This window comes from Oreochromis aureus, linkage group 5 (genome assembly GCF_013358895.1).
Source record: "Oreochromis aureus strain Israel breed Guangdong linkage group 5, ZZ_aureus, whole genome shotgun sequence".
NCBI classification, from domain to species: domain Eukaryota; kingdom Metazoa; phylum Chordata; class Actinopteri; order Cichliformes; family Cichlidae; genus Oreochromis; species Oreochromis aureus.
This window is the reverse complement of record NC_052946.1, coordinates 36,623,330-36,638,017: the sequence shown is the minus strand read 5'-3', so window position 1 is coordinate 36,638,017 and position 14,688 is coordinate 36,623,330. Positions and strand designations below refer to the sequence as shown.

At 39.1% G+C, this 14,688-nt stretch overlaps 1 protein-coding gene across 1 annotated transcript; it reads right to left on the bottom strand.

Moving 5' to 3' along the window:
• Nucleotides 1-1,543: 1,543 nt before the first annotated feature.
• psmf1 (proteasome inhibitor subunit 1) lies at nt 1,544-14,096 on the bottom strand. The gene is made up of 7 exons (XM_031727223.2): nt 13,853-14,096; nt 12,487-12,639; nt 11,739-11,821; nt 11,177-11,374; nt 5,597-5,653; nt 3,896-4,057; nt 1,544-2,365 (listed from the first exon to the last, which is right to left on the bottom strand). The coding sequence occupies exons 1-7, from the start codon at nt 13,979-13,981 to the stop codon at nt 2,314-2,316; spliced, it is 834 nt and encodes a 277-aa protein (XP_031583083.1). The 5' UTR covers nt 13,982-14,096; the 3' UTR covers nt 1,544-2,313.
• Nucleotides 14,097-14,688: the final 592 nt, after the last annotated feature.

The following is a 14,688-nucleotide window of genomic DNA, read 5'->3' as shown; positions in this document are numbered from 1 at the left end:
TAAATGTTAGTGTGATCACTACCTTAGTTTCACTGACGATATCAGGGCTGTAACATTTTTGTCATCTCAGACAGATACACGTTCCAGTGCAATCTCAGCAGGAAGCTTATTCGTGCCTTTACTTATTAAAAAAACACGACCATTGGATAGTTAGTTAGTTCAAAATACTGCTACAAGAATTTTAAGTAAAACCAGGAATGACATCACTGTGATTCTCTGCTCCCTGTGTTTGTTTCCAGAATTGAATAAAAAATATTGCTTATTGCCAGAATTATTTAGAATAAATACAAAATATCTAAAATATTAATCAGTTCATCCAGGGCTGCTGGGCAAAAGGCAGGGTACACCATGCACAGGTGACCTGTCTATCACATAGAGACACAGTGAGCCACGGGGGATGAGAAATGAGCCTCGTGGTTCTAGAGCCACTGATCTTCACCAGCTTTTCACCTTATATTTTAGCCATGAATCGTTTTCTTTACATGACTTTTCTTCTCTTCAAGAAACCAGCGTGGTAAGAAAAAGTTGGTCCACAAACTTCCTCTTTAGCTATGTATTGTTCATTAGTTTCAGCTCAACAAGCTGTTATTTCCCCTGCAGACAGGCGACAAACAGCCATCTCCAGTCCTCCTTTATCTGCCCAGGGAATGCTGAGAGGTAAATATAGCACAGGAAGCTGATGCTCTGGTCACAGCAGTGCTCCATCTCAGGTGCTCGTTAGAAGATAAACAAAAAAAAGCACACAGTGTGAGACAGAAAAGGCCTGAAAACACAGAGTTTATAACAAGCTGTTTAAACTCCGCAATCTGATGCTGAAGAAAAACATCATCTCAGTCTGCAACCACGGTGACAGAGCCTCTGTTAAACTGAATGATAATGTCAGTATGCTAATACTGATGTTTGACAGCTCAGAGGTTGGAAATTAAGTGTCAGTGCCACAACTGCAGTTCCTCTGCTGGCCACTTGAGGCTGCCTCCAACAGTGAGTCAGCATCAATGACTGGCAGCATCCACGGTCTCCCACGTGAAAGTGTCCAACCTTACAGCTAAAATAAACTGTTTTACAGCCTGACGTTGAAACTGTTTTAGACTCCATGAATGCAGTTTACCTTCTTAAAAACTTTGAGATGTGAACTCATTATTTTTAAAATTATTAAAACTTTAAAAATTTTAGGCGTGTGGCTGCTTTGGTCGAGTCGGGAGACACGGATCTCGACCTTAAGATCCCGATCATGCTGTTGGTGCCTCTGAGAACATTTTATTACCAATAATATGATTTGCTGTATAGTTAGTTGTACTGAGTAGTTAGGTGAGTAATTTTACACTATGAGTCAGATTGTGTTTGTCTGTGAATGCACCTGTACAGTTTTAGCTGGCCAAGCCAGCTCGCACTAATTGATAAATAAAAGAAAATATGACCAAAACCCAAATTCCTGATTACTGTCCAGTACCAACACAGTAGCTACTGTAGAGGATGCAACAGTGAGTATGTCCATCTTTGATGTGCAGTTTATAAAAAAAATTCAGCAACAAAAACCAGAGCATCTAGTCAAATGGTTTTTATTCAGTATATATTTTACTGAGATAATTAAATAGACTTGATCAATTGACAACAATCCAAACACAAATAAAGAACCATGTTTCAGTTTTCTTTAATATTTTCACATCAAAAATGAAAAAGAAGAAGCACTCTTTTATTAATAAACTGGTAGATGGAGTTTGATGGGATCTATTATTTAGGAAGCAAAGGGTAGGGAGAGGGGTTTTCACTCGTACGTGTTTTCAGATTTAAGCATCTCGGTGGTTCTGCTTCTCTGACGGCAGCTTTGTTGATCAAAGCTGAGATTTTTCATTTATGCAGTAATCTCCAGACTCGCAGATCTCGCCCTGCAGCCAAATGTCACCTCATTACTTCACAAAATAATACTGCTCAGCAATGTTTAGATGTCAGTATGAAAGACAAAATATGAGTTTATTATGCATAATGGCATAAACCTTCATCTGTCTGGCATTGTTCTTTTAGGGGCTCTTTTACATTGAAGCAACTTTTTTATTTCAAAGTCATGGATATTTGAGACAGCAGTAACTGGGTTTCTGTTATGTGAATTTGCATCCAAAAGATTTAATTCATATGAAATGAGCAATCAGAAAACAAACCCTCCTTCTCAAAAAGAGAAAAATGAAAATCTTCAGGCCACAAACACGGATGAAACCAAACCCTCAGAGAGGAGAAGGGGGCTGCTATCGGCCGCAGGAAAAGATGCTGATGTAAGTAATAAACAGGAAGTAGAAAAACTTGAAACAATCCAGGGTACTACATGAACATGTCATCGTAGCCAGGAGGGGGCATGTGGTCTGGATCCGGCCTAAAAAACAAAAAACAAGAGAAACACACAGAGCTGTTGTTACTGTAGCCAGTGGAAGGTGGGTGGTTCGATCCCTGACTCCTGCTGTGCACACGTCTTAAATCTACTTGGGCAAGGATCGAGTGTGAATGTGTCAGAGTGTGAGTGGGAATGTGAGTCCAGAGATTGGACACAGATAAAGGCACTGTATGAATGTGTGTGTGATTTAGTGAATGAGGAGTAACCAAGTGCTCAACTGAGTAAAAAGGTGCTGGCCCATTCACCATTTACTGTCATATTGTCACATTTTGTCATATTTTTATTTTGACTCCTGGTGTTCAGGCTGAGGCCTGCAGGGCAGGGTTAGGTAATGGAGCAAATACAATGGCTGCCGATTGGAGTCCACTGCCTGCTGTTGGACTGATTTTTGCTATTTTATTTGGAAAAGTTTTTGCTGTGTCTCCTTTATAATTCAAGTTAATGCACAGTCAACCTCAAAAGCACAAATGTTCTTGTTGCACTGATTTCAGTTGTTCACAACACACAGCAGAGGCTCCAAGGACAATTAAACAGTCTTTAGTGCTTTCTGCCCTTTGTTTGGGCCTGAAAAGCAGATTAAATTCATAACAGAAGCAGATTAAAAAACTGTGTGTATGCACTTCTGCACACTCATCATTTCACAGCACTTAAGACTGCAAACAGAGGCATCCTTCATCTGATTATTTTCCTTATGGTTGTTTCATTTGTCAGTTTCATCTACATCAGTTTGGAGCTAAATAAATGCCAAGCAGGTGATTTTGCTTTGCTTCATTGCATTTGCTGAAAATGCTGCTGGGGACTCCTCTGTCTCTCCCGCAGGAACTTGAGCTGGACGGTCACGGCTGTTGGACTGACACCGAGCGACTGGAACACACAATCTTACTACAGAACTTGGATGTTTTTTTTCTTTTCCAGGACAAGAGGCAACCTTTACTTGTTTATTAAGTCTAGTTTATTAGTCTATTTAGTTACAGAGTCACTAAAATCTGTGTCTATAAATGAGGCACAGGGGGCACTTTTTTTTCTTCAAAGCTGCTTTCAATTTTCTCGTTTGTTCTGTGAAGAATATATCTTTCAGAGGAGTAAATTATATAGATCTAAGATGTTGTAACCATTATAAGCCAAGAGTCAAGAGCTGCCTCCGTTATGTAAGGTGGCTCCTCAAAACTCTTTAAATTGCTAAAATGGAGAGGCCATCTGGTATTACTGAGATTAAAATGGGTGCAGCTTTGTTGTGTTGCATTTCTGCTGCACTAAATCTGGTGGAGCTGCAGCTGGGAATTTACAAAAAAAGCTTTAATAAGATCACTGACTGATTTAATGCTGCTCTTGGATTTTTGATCAAGTCAAAAGATAACAATTTTATTTTATGTCAGAAATTTAAAGTGTCTTTGACCCTTTGAGAGGTTCAGCGGAGCCTCACAGCTGAGGAGCTGTTACAGCCTGAATTAGTGCAGACAGATGGAGGCGCGCATGTGCGTGTGCGCGTGTGTGTGTGTGTGTGTGTCTCACCCTGGTCTGTGACGTCCGATGGGTCCAAACGGATCGAAGCGAGCTCCTGGGGGAACGGCTCCAGGAGGCAGAATGTCTGGTATCCCACTAGACGGGTCAAAGCCAGAGCGAGGATAACCTGACCTCAAGGGGTCGACTATCATCCCACCACCTCCGCGAGACCTGAGGAGGGGAGGCAGAGTTCAGAGATTCAAGAGAAGGACACGTGTCAGCTGGTTTTGTTCACTTTATTCTAAAATCCAACTGAAGTGTCAAAGATAAACAGGCTACAGGTTTTATCTGAAAGTGTTTAAAAATAAGTCACTAGTTAAGTAACAGTAATGCTATTATGACATAAAAAAAAAAAATCCTAAACAAGTTGTACTTTCATGATTGTAATGGATGATGACGGGGCTAAAAACCACCCACCGCGGAGCGGTGATTTCCAAAGTATTATCCAGCTTACACCACGCTCGACATCTAAACAAGACTTTCAAAAACAGACGTCATAAAGAGCTCTAATGGCCAGAAGGAGACGACTCCTGGTGGTCATAAAGACGTCTGTGGGAAAACGGCACTGGGCTGTTGGTCCTCACTCTGAGACCTCATTAAACACTTTCCAGTAGATTTCATGGGCTGAGTCGCTGTTTCAGGTCATACTGAATAAAACAGGGAGATCATTTTGTAAATTATGGTCACTTTTAAAGAACAATAGGACTGTCCAGCGTTCACCCATTACCTTCAGATTTGTCTGTTACTCTCATTAACCTTGCTAGTCACATCTGGTTACACAACACCAAGTGGTGACAGCAAAAATACTTAGGGTGAGGTTTTAAGAGTGGGTGATGTCACATCAACTATGTCCATCTTTTATAACATCTATACTGTAAAAATACACAATGTGCCATCAGCCGCCTTCTGGACGGGCTAAATTTAGTCTCTAAAAACAATGAAGCACAAACATAAGCACAGCAAAGCAAGACAAGCATGGAGCAACTAAGACTGCAGGTCTGTTTTAACCAGATTTTTAGTTTACATGGAAGCAAAGAGTCCCTGAATCATATATAGTGAGACTTGTAGAGATCTTTTAAAATTTTAATATCGTTTTCTGACTAAAATATGTTTGATTTTGAACGCTGTATGCCAAGCAATAGCCCTCTATATGAGATTTATACTGCTGCCACTACCCAGACTTATTGTAGATGTGTAATGTCTGCATACTCCTGGGGTAAAAATAGCAGTCATTAAAGGGCAGCGCTCAACAAAAACTTGGGTTTGATTATTTTGCTTTACTTACACATTACGGATATTTTAACAAGCTGATACTTAAAGCTACACATGGGGAAACAAGGGGTTCAGATTAACCTTCAGTGATTTAAAAAGTGTCCTGGTGGAAGGTACTTCAATACAAAGCTTGTGTTAGCACAATAGAAAAGCTCGAGCTGATAAAAAATTAATGTTAAAACTAAACTTAGATTCTGAGTCTGTAGCTGCTTTTTCTTTGTCATCTTTTCTGCGACTCTCTGACATCTGAGCTTAAAGCTTCGCTTTCAGATGGACACGCGCCAGTAATCCAGAGCTGTCCGCTGCTGTGAGGGCCGACTGTTCATCCCCAAATCCCAGATTAGGGAAAACCCAGGAGAACGCTTAAATGTATATCTGAGATTGATTTCCATAAACAGATTTAAAGGATTTAAACATGACAGGAAGAGACAGACTCACCCAAAGGGATCCAGATCTGCTCCTCCAGCAGCAAACGGAGGAACCATGGGGCCGGGCCTGAAACACGCACACACACACACACACACACACACACACACACATCTGTAAACTTCAAAACCAGTTAAATACAGGATCAGTCTAACATCGTTTCACAATGGAAAACAAACTACAACAGCTACAAATAAGTGTCAAATACGTGAAACACAACTAACGATCTTCTTCACCAACATCTAATAAAAATAAATACTTTATTTATGCTCAAAATTCACCATTGCAGGAGCGAAAACATTAAAAACACCTTACAATAAAAGTAAAATTATAAAAATGTAAAAATCGTATATCATACAATGAGCAGCTTAAATGTAAAACCAATGTGTTATGAGGTGGCAAAGACTTTTTCTGAGGAGATAAAAGAGTGAGAAAAATGAGTTCAGCTGCATGTCTGCCAAGTGGTGCAGAGGATGGTCTATTAATTATCCATAGCCATTTACCACACACAGCCACGGTCATTTGGAGGCCCTTCGTCAGTTGAGACATCTCAAGTGTGGTGATTCAAACTGAATTCAATGCTATGACTCTCAGGCATGTTAATGCATTCCACCAGCATGCACTTTACTATTCACGCCACTGAAATGCTCCTTCGCAGCAGCGTGTTCGAGATGAGACTACTTTTCAATCACAACTAGTGCAATCCCTCCACATTTCTGGTCGCTGCCATGACAACATCTGCAAGGAGCACATCAAACCCCACTAACGGTGTTCCCTCTGAGTCTTAATCAGCTCACTGAGCTCGTCCATATTACTAAGTGCCTCACATTCCCCACGATAATCAGTGGGACAGTTCCTGCACTGAAACCCCGGCATTGGTCCTCTGGGATAATAGTAGGACTTCCTTCAGGCAGTCAAACTGTCAGGACAACCAGAAGGTGAAGATTCTCAGAGTGAAACGTGAAGAAAAGTCTCTGGTGGACTTGATAAGTCTTGATTTTGTAAGACTTGCAAAAAGAGCTCCTTGATGAATGCTCAATCATCCAGGTAAGTAAATCCCCAAAAGTTGATTCCGTTCATCTGGACGAAGCTTTTTCAGTGGGAGAAACATTTCATCACTCATCCAAGTGACTTCTTCATTCTCAGCTGACTGCAGGTTCCACAATCTTATAAACAGTACACTTGCATTTGCATTTGGGAGGTCAGTTCCTTGATCATTAATATGCAAATTCTCAAGGAGGGGGCCTAAGGGTACATCTGTCACCATCTTACAATGCTGTGATTGCAGCCATTCCCCAACTCTCTGTGAATGGTACTCATGGCCATTGATCATTGGCTTTGATCAGTGGTTGTTGATCAATGGTCATGAGAATTTACATATTAATGATCAATTAACGGACCTCCCAGCTAATTATTCGAAACGAAACATTTCTCCCACTGAAAACGCTACGTCCAGATGAACAGAATCAACTTTTGGGGACTTGCAAAAAGAGCTGTGCGAGATGACCATATTAGGGAAATTTTCTCTTAGTGACATCATTTAGAGCAAAGAGTAGAAAAAACAGATTAGTTGTCATTTAGAGTGGTCTGAAGGCTGTACTTAGTTGTACATACACTGACCTCATATAATTCGAACATTCCCTTTCGAGGCTTGTTTGAGAGGACTGAATCTGGTTCTTTTTAGAATTTAAAAATGCTCCGACGTTTCACTCAACTTCGATAGTTGATGTAGAATAAATTTAGTTTTATTGCATTTTGAATGCAGGATATTGATGTCCATTCGACAATCGCTAGCTGGTTTATTATTTTACACAAATAATTTCATTATTGATTATTAAAGTATTCTGATTCTGGTATATTTAAAAGAATGCAAAAAACTTAAAAACATTATTTTTTAAAGGCTTCCCAAATGTGAAAACTTTACTTCAGCTTATGGGAGACTGAAGCACTGAGGAGACACAGTAAAGGAGTTGTTAGCACTGTCACCTCACAACAGCAAGGTTTCTGGTTCAAATCCCAGCTGGACTTTAAAGGGCGTTGAGTGGTCAGTAAAAAGCAACACATTTTAAGAATCTGTGACTTTAACTTTTGAAAACTAATTCCGATTCTCTAACATTTCATAGATGTTTGGGGGGTAACAGTTTCCATCTTAACAAAAACATGTTATCTATTGATTTTCTCATTTTTTTATTTATCCTACAATCATTATTTCACTTTAACTGGATCCTGCAGCTTAAAATCATCAATGACTAACGCCACTTATAAAAGACAGTTGCTCTAAGAGTAACTTTAAAAGAAAAGAAAAAACAAAACAAAACACAGGCATGCTTGATTCAGCTTCTAGTAAGACTGGTGGAGAGTCCCACATCTGATACTTCCAACCTTCAGGTGTTCAGGTTCATTTCTGTCGTCTCTGCCCCCTCCTTTGTCTTTCCTCTTTCTACTCGCTTTTAACTCAGTTTTTGCTTTGCCATCATTCTGCTTGTTTCTCTGTATCTTTGTCGTTTTCTTACTTTCTCTCTATTATCTTGGTCTGTTCTCCCCCCGTACTCTCCTCTTAACTTTTACTTTCTCCCCATCTCCGTCACCGTTTCTCATCCTCATCTCCCTCCCCCTCTGTCTGCCCCTCTCTCGGGACAAGGAGGCGACAGCAGCGAGGTCGATAAAGTGCTGACATCATCTCGCAACTCATCTGAGCGGGTCATGGCTAAGAGGACGGGGGAGGAAGAGGAGGAGGAGGGAGATGAGATGAGGAGTGAAAGTCAGAGTGATTCTGTCTTGCAGCTCTCGCTCACACACATGTGCTCATGTTTCCATCACTTCAGACGACGTTACACTGACTTCATTTCCAGGACGGCCCACATAACCACATTTAACATTACCATACAAAATGCGCATTTTTATCTAAAATGCTGCCATAATTTAAATTTCAAGTCACTTTTAGTGCATGTTAAAGATTTTCATGTTTACTATAAATAAACAATGAACAAATAAAAAAAACAAAACAACCCTTCTCTCTTCAGCTTTTGAATAGTGCTATCAGACATCACCCATTAAAACACCAGTATGTGCCAATGCACTGGTGTTTCTTAAAGTTAACTAGTTTAGCTTAGCGGGCTAGTGAACTACCTCTGCAGAGATGGACTAAAGTGAAATTCATATAAGGGACTGTTTGGTTTATTCTTACTTTATTCTGACTAATGGTTTCCTGCTAACATGGATAAATTGCACTCCATCTTATTTCACAAAATACATTTTTTTAAAAAGAGATAGCTAATTTGTCCAAACTAACTTTGCTTATTTGCTACATCTACCTGCCATTTTTCTATTACTACACTATAACATTGATTGTTACACACTAACCAGATTTTTGCAGAGGAGCTAAATTCAGTTAGCATCATCTAACCACCCTGTGTTGGCTTTGCTTTGTGTCACACTGAATGATTAAAATAAATACTGTTCTAGACAGAAGAAGCTGATGCCAAAACAATCTTTTCCACCAAAGAAAAAAAAACAAAAACAGGAGCACTTTGTTAAAAAATATTTTTAAACACTTTTAAATGGAGTTTAATTCATTTTTAAGTAGTTTTTAGTTTTTCAAACACGTAGAATTATCAGGAAAATGCCTAGACATCTGTTAAATGAGGTAGACTCCCTGCCTTAACTATATGCTGAGTAATCATGCTTACTTACAGTCACCCCCAAAGGTCCATTTTTTAGTAAGGAAAAAACTCAAAGACATGGTGACAGCCCTGACCTCAGCAAACACTTTCTGGTACCTCAATCAGCAGTTTCAGGTCAAACTGATTAAAACATGAATTTATTTGGTAATTTGTTATGGAAATTCAAATTTTCAGAATTGATGATTATCCAGGTTATGTTCACTAGGTAATGACAGGTTGTTAACCTGTGAGACGACGATATCCCTGGCTTATAAGTCAGATACACTCCTGCCTTATCACGTCTGTTTCAAAATACAGAGATGGTGATGGCAAAAATCCTTAACTCAAGGCCTCATAAAGAGACTTCACAAACCAGAGAGTGGCTCCATCCATCTTTGATACTGTCTATAGCCAGTACCATGGATCATCTTATTTAATGTAATTTGGCAAGCTACATAAAATAGTGCAGCGTAATAGTCCAGGACAGGTGCAGTATATCATCCCTGCTTTGGCTAATGGCCGCTTGCTTGCGGACTGTGAACAAATATAAGAAGGAGAGTGATGACTACAGTGTTTCACTAGGAGCCTTCAAACCTTTTTTCTTTACAACACTGTGTCTGTACTTACTGCTCTCTGACTTGCCTCACCCTAACCTTACTCAACCCTTCTCCTTAGCCCACCCTTACACCAAGTGTTCAGCCCAAAATTTAATAATTTACATTATGGCGACTTTTTGTTTGTCCCTGAAACGAAGCAAAGTCTCCACAAGGTGACTGCGAAGTCTACGTCCCAAAAACACAAGAACACACAAAGACACACAAAGACACACACATTTTATTTTTCAGCTCAACGTCTGTTACTTTTTCTCCCTGCTGTAAATATTGTATAGAGGATACTACAAAGACAAAGACTCACACACACACACACACACACACACACACTTCAGAGTATATTACACTCACATTCATTCCCTGGACATTTACCAGAACGTTAAACTAAGTCTTTCCTCTAAAATTAAATAATTACTTTATGGGAACTTACTTTGTGTCCCCAGAAGGGAATGTGTAAACAGATTTAGGTCCCTGAACATGAGTAATACACACACACACACACACACACACACACACACACACACACACACACACACACACACACACACACACACACACTGCCTGAGCTCTGTCCTCATTTACCAACAGATGCTCTGTCTAGACTTATTACAAGCCACAATCTCAGCACATCCAGAGGTGTGTGTGTGTGTGTGTGTGTGTGTGTGTGTGTGTGTGTGTGTGTGTGTCAAATGCCAAAATGTCAGTCATAAATATTAATAACACGAGGCTCTGATGCCATGAAAATGTTAAGGATTACAACTTGTTGGTTGTTCATTGATTTTCTGTCATGTAGTTCTTTCCAAGTCTGCAAAGTGCAAACAAATCTAAAAACGTTCAAGGTTAAACTGGACTTTTAGACTGTTCTAATTTATTAAGTGAGTGGGCCATGCACATTAATGCACACAAAACAGGAAAATCTGAACAGTCCAGACTGCCAATGAATAGACTAAACTATATTCAGTCTGAGTAACACTAGAAATACCACAAATATAAGGTTAAAACTTCATGAATGTACATAAGATTAATTACTTGATCCTATGCTGGTGGGAGAACCTCATTAATGAGCACAAGTAGGTGGATATAGAAAAATTAGCAAGTAAGGCATTCTTTATTATCTCTATTTGACTCGTAGTTTCAGGCAGTATCCTCTTTTTTCCACAAATGCAAAAGAGAGAGAAACCAGGAAAATTACAAATATGTAACTGCGTGTCACACGTGACAATATTTGCCTCTAAAATGTACATATTTAATGATAAGTTTATGAATAAATCTGAGTTTTGTGGTAAAGTTTTGCATGCACAGTTTATATCATCACCAACCAGTGAGGGTGTGTCCCCTGGCGAGGATTCCTGCTGGGAATGCGGAGGGGGTCACTGTCCTCTCCTCTTCTTCTCTGCTCCTCTTCTTCCTCATCCCGCCGACTCTTCCTCTCTGCTCTCTGTCCTGTCGGTCTGTCCTGGGGGGGCAGCAGCTGAGTCTTCACCTTCTCTGACAAACTGTCTGCATCTTTGAACACACTGCAGAGAAGAGAGATGACTTTATTTATTTTCCAGCTCTATATTTTTATTTTCTGACTACCAGAGTAGCTCAGCATGATTCACAATGCAAAATAATCTTTAGTTATCAAACAAACTGCCCTTCAAGGCCAAACTCCCTTTCAGACAACCTTTTTATAATAGGCTTTCTCCAACAAATAAAAGATTTGAACAACAAGTCGGTGGGGTCAATCTGAGACAACCGTATAAGGCAGGCTGAGGACAAGGCATATTTTATTATTATTTATACAGGATCCAAAATAGTAACACAACAATTAAAATAATCATAACAACATAAGTCAATAGAATAAAACCTTAATAAAGTAGAGCAGCTCAATAAAATAACCTGTCAAATGTGTGTAGCTGGTCAGTGTTCACGTGGTCGTTGATGTTCACCGTTAAGTCTGACACCTGCTGCGTGCTGGAGTTCTACACACACACACACACACACACACACACACACACACACACACACACACACGATCCATTAAAAGGATAGATTAACATGTAGAATAATATCTCAACAAACCAGCAAATAATAAACTCAACCTAAATCATATTTTCTTAGTTTACACAACTGTGTGTCAGATCTTTGCATAGATCTACATTTCTCCAGTCTTACGGTGCAGTAATACGACCTGTATATGAATGACAAAAACTAAAACTAGCACTGAACTAAACACTAAACTAATCTAAACATTTTAATCGATACAAACTCGACTGGACCGAAAAAAAAATACAAATTTAAAAGTAAAGTGTTTGCGACCTCACCCCTGGCTGCAGTGATGTCTGCTCTGAACAGTAAGATTCAAATTTAGAAAATCAGACTTGATCCCTTTTAAGGCTTTTCATGGATCCCTACATCAGGACTGAAATGCAGGATAAACTGCACGGTCTATGTCAGTTCTCCAATGAAAAAATAATCCAGAGGAAAAATTCTTCTTCTTAAGGGGAGTTATGCAAAGTTTCAGGTTTCTGTTGTCATTAATAGAGAGAAAACCCCCACACACTACCAACATTTTTAAGGCACTATTTTAAATTGCCATTATCTAGAAAACTAATGAGACCAGTCCTACAAATGTTTATGTGCTTACCATCAGATTGAAGATCAAGGTGGAATCAACAGTGATTGCCTTGAGGAGCATTTGGGTGTCACTGTTGTTGGCTTTGTATCGCAGACTGTATAGCTCTTTGTTGTTACTCCAGTCAGCAGGCAGCAGCTCGGACTTCTTATCACTGCTGCGGGCCTGGAGGAAGAAGGTCACAGACGCCGTGAAGACAGATAAAAACCTAAAAGCAGCAGCAGAAACCTGCTTTTTCTTTTCACAATATTTGTTATCAGTATTTGGCCAGTTCACTGCAAATAACAAAACAATACTTAAAATATACAGCAAGAAATATGTGCTATTATTAGATATGACATATACTAATCTCATCACAAAGGTAAGATTGTTGTAAAAAATTGTAAATAAACTGCAGATTCTTGTGTTGCTGCAGTAAAACAGACAAAAACTAGCTAACATAAACAAGATCAACTCTATAATTAAAATGTGACAAAACAAAATTGGTCAATAACGTAAAAATTACACATAATAAAATAAAAAACTAATGTGGAAAAAGTAAATATAACAACAATAATGATACACATAAAAATCCAGTAGAGTGAGTTCATTTTTTAGGTGCATAACAATTTGTCATTATTTATATCTAAAGAAAAAAAACACCTTTTCACCAAATCATCATGTTCAAAATAAAGAAAAATGTTTCATTTTATAAGTGGGTCACTTACTCTTCCTGTTTACTAAATGGCAGGTGTCATTCCAGAGTGATTTTATATAAAACAATCACAGAGAGATGCCGAACGCTTCCCTTTTCACGTTAAATCCCATTATAAATGCTTCATTTAAAAAAAAAATACTACTGATTACCTGTTGATTTCTGTAAAATGAACATGGGGAGAGGATGGAGGATAGCAAGGCTGCACACTAACACGAATCTGTGTCATAAACTCCCGTGGTGTTTCAGGATGACTGCCCCCAGTGGGTTAGCCAGCTAAAGATGACATGACAGTTTTGGTAAATTGTCGCTCTTAAACCAGATGCCGTCAAACTGAATATCAGCCATGACAGCTGGATTAAAGAAACCTAAAACGCATTTTTCACACTTTTAAATTCTTCGCGTTAACGTCGGCTTCACACAGGAGGTGATGCTTGTTTATGAAGCTATAGCTAATCTACGTTGAATATTACATACAGAACTCCACTGCAAAAACCGACATTTTAAGCATTTACTGGACATTACGGTCCGAAAAACATCGAAAACCACATATAGAGAATCTTTTTGCTAATATTTAATTTGCATTTCTCAATTTGGCGTAAGAATGATGAAAAAAGAAAATATTATCTTCTCCATTATGTGGGATAATTTAACACAAGATTTAGCTAAAATAAGCGAACTCACCTCGTCTCCTGAGCCGATGCACCTGTATCCGTTCTTTACCAGCTCCCAGTGAACAAAACACACAACGGCGTCCTGCGGGCAGGTTATCTTACCTGCGACACAGGTGTACAACACCTCCAAGCCAGCCATGTTTTCCTTCAATCTGCCAACATCGGTACAGTTTCAGGCAAAAGAAATGAAAACGAAAGTCTGGCCAGCAGCTTCACTGAGTCAAGCTGCAGTTCGGTGCCAAGCAACAGGAACCATTTCCGCTTCCCGGCTTTTCAGTTTAAAAGCACCAGAGAGCTGACCAAACGGTACCTATCTGCAAATAAAAATATCCAGTGATATTATGTGAGGTATTAACTTTTTTCATTGCTCTTTATTTCTATTTCATTTATTATTTCTAGCTTCAATTACGTTTCATTTTGATTCGCTCTCAGATTAGGTTTTCTTATTCAGTTTAGTTTTTCTTAGTTTCTGGGTTAGTTTGACTATAATGTGGGGGTATTTGTAAGAGGGAAATTTAGCCGAAGTAATAAAATACACACTCAACACTTCATGTCATGTAGACATGAAGTGTTGCGTTTCTCAGCCTTACAAAACATGTGCACCAATGCACCAAACTAAAATATTTTTCTCGTACCTGGGTTTATTTTTTATTTTGTTTGGGTTAACTGTAATAATGTTGAAATCTTCCCTACTTTAATTCATTACATCTTAATAGAGCCTATACCTCTGTATAACTGTTAATCTAAAGTAGGATTTCTCAAACCCGCGGGCCGGGGGCCACTTGTGACCCACGTCACATCTACTTGGGGCCCATATGTTGACATGAAGAATTATAATGCAATTTG